This window comes from Lactuca saligna, chromosome 6, assembly GCF_052625555.1.
Source record: "Lactuca saligna cultivar CGN05327 chromosome 6, ASM5262555v1, whole genome shotgun sequence".
Classification (NCBI taxonomy): Eukaryota; Viridiplantae; Streptophyta; class Magnoliopsida; order Asterales; family Asteraceae; genus Lactuca; species Lactuca saligna.
Window position 1 is genome coordinate 58,465,898 of NC_136422.1, and position 7,142 is coordinate 58,473,039.

Here is a 7,142-nt window from a genome sequence, read left to right on the forward strand (position 1 = left end):
TTAACTTTTTCTATGATTCCCTTTGTACTGTGACACCTTGTGTTTTCGCTTTAGTGGGGTGTGAAACTCAAGGATATTCCATTTTCTGGGAAGGATCACAAGGATGCATATAGACACATTAACGAAGTTTTGGACATTACAAACTACTTCAATGTTCCACATGTTACAAGAGACACGGTGCTACTGAGGGTGCTTCCAACGATGTTACAAGGGCAACAAAGGATTAGTTAAATTCAATTCCAGCTCGAGCAATCACAACGAGGGTAGCCTTCAAAATGAATTCATCCAAAAATTTAGCTCTCCTTCTAAGATAGCAAAGCTCAAAAAGGAAATCCAGAATTTCCAATAATTAGATGGAGAATCCTTATATGAAGCTTGGGAAATTTACAAAGGATTAGTTCATAATTTTGCACAACATGATCTAAACATCCAACAATAATTCTCCATTTTTTATGATGGAATTAATGTGAGCACTCGCCAGCCCCTCAAATCTCAAGGACCAATGACTAAGAAAGATCTGACAACAAACTAGGCTTTAATAAAAGAATTTGCCAAGCACTAATGAGAATATCACAACACTAAAGATGATGTGACAAGAGGAAAAGTAATTAGTGATGGAGATTCGGAAGGCTTAGCGGTGATGATGGAAAAGCTCGACAATATGGTTAGGAGGATCATGAAGACGGGATGATCCATTTTGACACGATACAAGTTGGGTATGACAACTTTCACGTGCCACATTTAACTAATGATTATGATTAAGACAAGAACGGGACTAGGAAGGCGCAAGTTTGCTACTCAAGTGGTGATTGTTGCAATGAAGATTGGAGAAAGCCTAAAAAGGATTGGAAGACCTATGAAGAGTATCAAAAAGAAAAAGAAGAGAAATACCAAAAACAAGGGCGAGACTTCTACTAAAAATAACAAGTACCACTCAAGAAAAAACGATCTTGAATCATTATTAGCTAGCTTTATAGAAGCTAGTGAAAAAAGGCTTAATGCTACTGATGTTATATTGAGAAATCAACAAGCCTCCTTATCAAATATAGAAAAATAAGTTATATAATTGTCAAAACTAGTGCAAGAACATTTACTTCCTAGCAATTCCGAACCAAAACGCAACAACATATGATGGCAATATCTACTAAACAAGAAACAATTTTTGAGCTTCTGATTATCCTCAAAGCAGCCATTGAACCTCCCGATCAACAGTCGAAAGAGGTGAGGGACCAAACGAAAAAGGCTCTACCTAGTTTTCACAACGTGATGGGCATAATGTTACATTGTGGCTCCTGCAGGAAAGTTCTAAAACTTATCATGTAAAACTTTATCAGCTGCCACTTCATTATTCATCTTGAGCAAGATAAAACCCACTAAAGCATGAGCACAAAATGTTCATTGATCAAGTGACGATTTTGCCCTTGGTTTTGCTTTTCCAGCTTATTTATTTATTTATTTATATAGTTTAATATTAAAAAGAAAAAGAAAATAGCTCTCTCTCTCTCCTACCTATATTCCTCACCTCTTTTTGCTATAATCCTCCAAAACCACCGGTCATCGCCGCCACACCCATGACCAACTCCAGCACCACCATTAATCAACGTCGACAACAACACTTGTGAACACCTCCACTAACACCCTAGCATCATATGAAAGTCGGATCGAGCTACAGATCTAGACTGAGAAGGCTACAACCACTATTACCAGTCAAAATGTATCAAAAATGTTTGTAGATCTGAAAACAAAAGAAGGGTGGCGGCGACGATACTACGGATGAACTACGACGAACAAATATCTCCAACGATGACGGGCGATGATACAACTGTTGGAGCTTCTCCAAACGAAACTAGGGTTTTTAATGAAAAGGGTCTGACGGAGCTAGGGTTTGCAAACCCTAAACTGGTGAATGTGAGAGCAAGGCTGCAACAACGTAGTAGTTGTCGACGGTGGCTTCCAACGCTTGAGGTGGAGATCTGGTAAGATAGGGTGTTCAACGGATCTTCACCTTCAAACAGCCACGGATCCGACAATGTTGCAGATCTGGTAGGATGAAGCTGATCTACACCTATTATGCGAACACACATCGTTGAAAACCCTTGGGGGAGTTTTGATACCTTTCCAATTTTTTTCTTTGAAGCCCTTCCGTGCCGCTGCAAACCCTAGCAACTCGACGAAGACAATGGTTGAGCCGCTGCAAATTCTGAATTTAGGGTTTATTGGCGGCTTGGGTTTTCATTTCTTGGTGGCTAAGTTGATTTGTCGAAGATGCGATGATCAATTTGCTAGAGCTGAGAACAACAGAACAGTGGGTGAAGGGATGGGTGTTTGGTTGTGCTACACGACCGGAGGGAGGCGGGGAGGGGCTGCGAAGTTGGTGGTCGGCAACCTACTTTCTTCGTTGGAGGAAGAGATGGTGAGAAATGACCGGGTCAACTGTTTTTTTGTTAAGATAGAGAGAGATGTATTTTCTTTTTTATTTTTCTTTTAAATATTAAACTATATAAATAAATAAATAAAACTGAAAAAGCAAAACCAAGGGCAAAATCGTCATATTCAAAAAAGTTTAAAGTAAAATGGACCAAAGTGGCAAGAAAATGAAAACCTTTGGACCATGAATGTTAGTCAAAACCTATTTGGTCCAAAGTGTTAATTTCGACCTAACCGCACGACCATTCTTGCAATTTTGTCTTTATTTTGTCCATTAGAATGGAATGGACCAGTCTCGTGGTAATATGATTTCTTCTGTTTTGTTATTTTTCATTCCTTAGACGTTTATGTAATCAGTGGATTAATTGTTACTTCTGAGCAGTGAAGTCTCTCAGACCTGTCCAAGGTCTATCCAGCCTTTTCTCTATCTAATTCACTTTATTTTCATCTCATAATCTGCACTAAATAGCATTATAGGCTTACTGATTGTATCAAAGATTTTTTGATCTGTTTGCTCGCTTTTATAAACTCATGCTCTACAATATTGTATTTTAACATTTTTATACATAGGATACTATGTTCATTTCGTTTGTAGGGTACTAGGATTTCTATTTCTGCATTTGAACCCCTGCAGTTTTGCCGAAGAGGTATATATCTAGTTGCGAATATCTTACTACTGAACGAGGTAATCTTTCGTACTACCTTTTCCGAGTTTTCATTTATATCTTTACATATGATATAAATTCCTCACCCTAATTCTTAACGACATTCAATGATACATCTAAAAGCAGTACTTGATGGTTGATGCAATTTGAAGGGGATCAGTAGTTGACTTATCGCTACATCCTAGAAAATAGTTCATTGAACAGTATAGAATTAACTACATATAAACAATGAAGTTTTTAGGCTGCCTTAGTTCACGTAATGGCGGAATGCCAATTATCTTCATTATGGGGACTTAAAACACCCAACAAAATACAAGTGAAACATGATTTTACATGACTATGTATGTTTAACCCTTTTCATATTAGCAAAGAACGATACGACATTCACATAAACCCAATCTCTGAAGCTATCATAAAAGTGAAAAAATGCATGTCTCCCATGATGGTTGACAAGTAAAACCCCACATGCTATCCAAAATCCAGTAGCAAATCCCATGCCCAAACCAATATAGAACCATCCGTGAATTTCATCCACATCTTCCCCATCATCCGCACTCTCATCAATGACCATTGGTACTTTTGATACTTCATCTCCGGGACATTTTTTGGTAAGAGGAGGTCCGCATAGTCCTGCGTTTCCATTGTATCTTGAAGGTTCAAAAGACTGCAGTTGAGTGCTGGATGGAATTCTCCCTGACAAACTATTGTATGACATGTCTAGATGATTTAAAAAGTTCATACTAGACATGCTTGATGGTATCTCTCCTGACAACTTGTTCCTAGACAAATCCAAACTTTCAAGTTGTTTCATTTGACCAATTTTTTCTGGAATCTCTCCATGTAGAGAATTCTTTGACAAGTTGAGTGAAAGCAGTCCATACAAATTTGTAACTTCAGATGGGATTTGTCCTGTTAAATTGTTGCTTGACAAGTCAATGCTCTTTAGCAATCCCAAATTTCTGATGAATTCACGTTTATCTCCTTGCCAGTCGATTATTGCATGGTCAATATACTCATCATCAAGTTCATCATACACATCACCTCCTAAATAAAACCATGGAATTGAATAGGAATGTACATTTTGTGTTGGTAAGAAACCTTCTTGAACCATGCTGGTAAAATTATCCAAACATGAAGGGATGCTTCCATGGAGATGGTTCATTGACAAGTCTAGAATTTGAAGACCTGCTAGTTGACATAATTGTAAAGGGATAGTTCCAGAGAAGTTGTTTGAACTTAGGATAAGAACATACAACCGTGGAAAGCTTTCACCAATCCAAAGAGGCAAACTACCAGAAAAGTTGTTGACCCCCAAATTCAATGAGTTTAAGCTCGTGCAATTGCTTAAAGACAAAGGCAATTCCTCAGAGAAATTGTTTTTATATAAATCCAATGCCTCGAGTTTAATCAAAGATCCAACAGAGGTAGGAAGCCTTCCAAATAGATTGTTGTGTTCCAGATTAAGAACTATTAGTTCATTAAAATGCCACAAACAGTCTGGAAGTTGTCCGCTTAGAAAGTTGTGGGAGAGGTCTAGAAAAACTAAAAACCCATGGACAACTTGGCATAAAAGAGAGATTCCGCCACAGAATTTGTTTCTGGAAAGATTTAATAAAGCCACAGTGGAAGAAACATTAGTTATTGGGCCATAAAAGTTGTTCGAACTCAAATCTATCACTGAACCATTGACAAAATTCGATGATAAATCTGGTACTTTCCCACTGATATTGTTGGAAGAGAGATTCAAATATCTTAATTGAGAAGGCCACATGTCCCAAAAATCCAGAGGAATGGTGTCTGAAATTCTATTGTTGGAAATGTCAAGATACGAAAGATTTTTCAGTGTTTGAATCCATTTGGGAAAGTGAGGTCCCAGCTTGCATGAGTTTATATCAATATAGACGAGATTTTTCATTGTTTGGATATCATCAGACAGTGGCCCTGTAAATTGACTATGTGAAGCATGCAACTCTTGCAATGCCTGCGATGTGCATCCAGACAAGTTGTTCAAAAACACACGAAATTCGACCACTGCAGAGTTGTTACTGAGTTCCAAAAGTTCCAAACTACAGAGGTTACCAAGATATTTGGGTATCCCATCTAACATGTTGCTAGAGAGATCCAGAATGACAAGGCTATTGCTAGTTAATGGGAACAACCAATGAGACATGGATGAGACAAGATTGTTGTTTCCGAGATAAAGAAATTCAATAGATGAAGAAGAGTTGGAAAATAACGAATAAGGATGCATGACTTGTGAGAGCTCACAACCCTGCAAACTCAAAGAATATAGTTTCGGGAGACTCAAAATGGCATCGACCCAGTGATTTGATTTGGCTAGTGATATCCCATTCATATCAAGTTGTTCCAGATGAGATAGATTAGATAACCACTCTGGGTTCTCAACTCTACATCTTCCAACATTTTGAAGGGAAAGCCATTGTAAATTGGTGAGGTTTCCAAACTCCCGAGGAATGGTTCCATAAAAAGAGTTATTGGCAAGGTCAAGGTTCCTTAATTCGATCAAGGAACCAATCGACTTTGGAATGGTTCCATTAAGATCATTGTCGCGGACATAGAGGTACCTTAATCGAGTCAAAGAACCAATGGAACTGGGAATGGTTCCATGAAAAGAATTGAAGGAAAGATCAAGAAGATTCAAGCGGCTTAAGTTAAATAACGAATGGTTAATCTCACCTACCAGACCAAAGTTGTTGAGTTCTAGCTCTGTGACATGACCTGTTTTCATGTTACAGGAGACTCCTCTCCATTTACAACAGTCTTTTTCTTCAGCTCTCCACGTAGAGAGATGACCTGATGGGTCTTGAAGGAGAGCTTTGAAATGAAGGAGAGCATGTTTCTCCTTATCCAAGCACTTTTTCATAACACCATTATCATCTCTTCTTCTTCCGCCTCCTTCTCCTTGCACTGCTGCCAGTTGGTTGGCAGTTGTAGTCTCAAAGCGTGGCAAGAGAAGTGAGAAAATTATAAAAACACAAGGATTCATTATGTTAATGCACATCTTGGTGATGTTTTGTGTGTATTGATGCATATATGAATTGCCCCTCTTGAGGGTTTATATAGTCTCGACCTTAAAGATGAAGGATTTTCTCACTCAAAACTTCAAGTGAACAACCTCAAACTGGGTAGCCTATTTTTGTGGGCCATACATTACTAAATTTCTAAGACATTTTGAACAAAACTATACGACAAATTAAAGATGCTGAATTGAAATAGATTGCCAACATTTGCGCTCAAAGATTTACTAGTCTTGACAATTTTTATTAGTATATCTTTTCCCATCTTGTGTTATTTTTCGATCCTCTAGTTATATAATATGAATCCCAAAACACAAACCGATCAAATCAAATATAGTAAATATCCATGAACTGTGAAATGATACTATTTTGGACTACCAATTTTATGACTATGAAATGAACTTGTCTCACTTAAATTAATGAAATTGTAAAGTTGATAGAAAAGAAGCGAAGTGGGTCCATTCCGGTTTGATCCATGGTCTCCTACGTTAAAAGCGACTCTAAAAAAGAAGGTAACAGATTTACAAATAATTAAACTTTGACAACTAACTCAATGAATTCTTTTTATTAATGATTCATATTAAAAAGTTTAACATCTTTACTAACTACATGCAAAACTTAAAAAGCTGATGACCACACTTTCTGGACCTCCTTGGTTTTGGCACTTGTGTTAAACAAATTATTTTTTTCACACACAAAAGAATATAAAGGAGCCACAGGCACTAATACCGAATGTACACTGTTATATATAAAGAAATAAGTAGTTAATAAAATTCAATCATAAAAGACATTTAATCATGTTATTAACGTTGTAGAGTATGAACAACGACTCAGAATGTATTTGGTAGAAAAAGAATGAAGTGTTGACTAATAATGTAAAAAGAATGCAATGGCTATTCAACAGTGTAAGGAGGGCAACAAGGCTTTTGAATAATTTTAGTTGGTGGCCCCGATAGAGCGAGAAGAGACGTTCTAGACAGACTGGACAACAGTACTACAACTTGTTGTGTAC

The 7,142-nt window shown here is 37.4% G+C and overlaps 1 protein-coding gene and 1 non-coding gene across 2 annotated transcripts; both read right to left on the bottom strand.

The window, feature by feature from the left end:
- Positions 1–316: 316 nt before the first annotated feature.
- Positions 317–423, bottom strand: LOC145003628 (small nucleolar RNA R71). The gene has a single exon (XR_013662081.1). It is a non-coding gene; the product is annotated as a small nucleolar RNA R71 (small nucleolar RNA).
- Positions 424–3,367: 2,944 nt separating this feature from the next.
- LOC145001715 (receptor-like protein EIX2) lies at positions 3,368–6,046 on the bottom strand. Its single transcript, XM_078961063.1, has 2 exons — positions 5,678–6,046; positions 3,368–5,605 (listed from the first exon to the last, which is right to left on the bottom strand). The coding sequence occupies exons 1-2, from the start codon at positions 5,974–5,976 to the stop codon at positions 3,430–3,432; spliced, it is 2,475 nt and encodes an 824-aa protein (XP_078817189.1). The 5' UTR covers positions 5,977–6,046; the 3' UTR covers positions 3,368–3,429.
- Positions 6,047–7,142: the final 1,096 nt, after the last annotated feature.

Coding starts and splice junctions, on each gene's coding strand:
- LOC145001715 (XM_078961063.1), bottom strand. CDS start 5,976: ATGAAAAAGTGCTTGGATAAGGAGAAACATGCTCTCCTTCATTTCAAA. Junction 5,606..5,677: donor GGTTCTTTGACTCGATTAAG/GTACCTCTATGT, acceptor GATCGAATTAAG/GAACCTTGACCTTGCCAATA.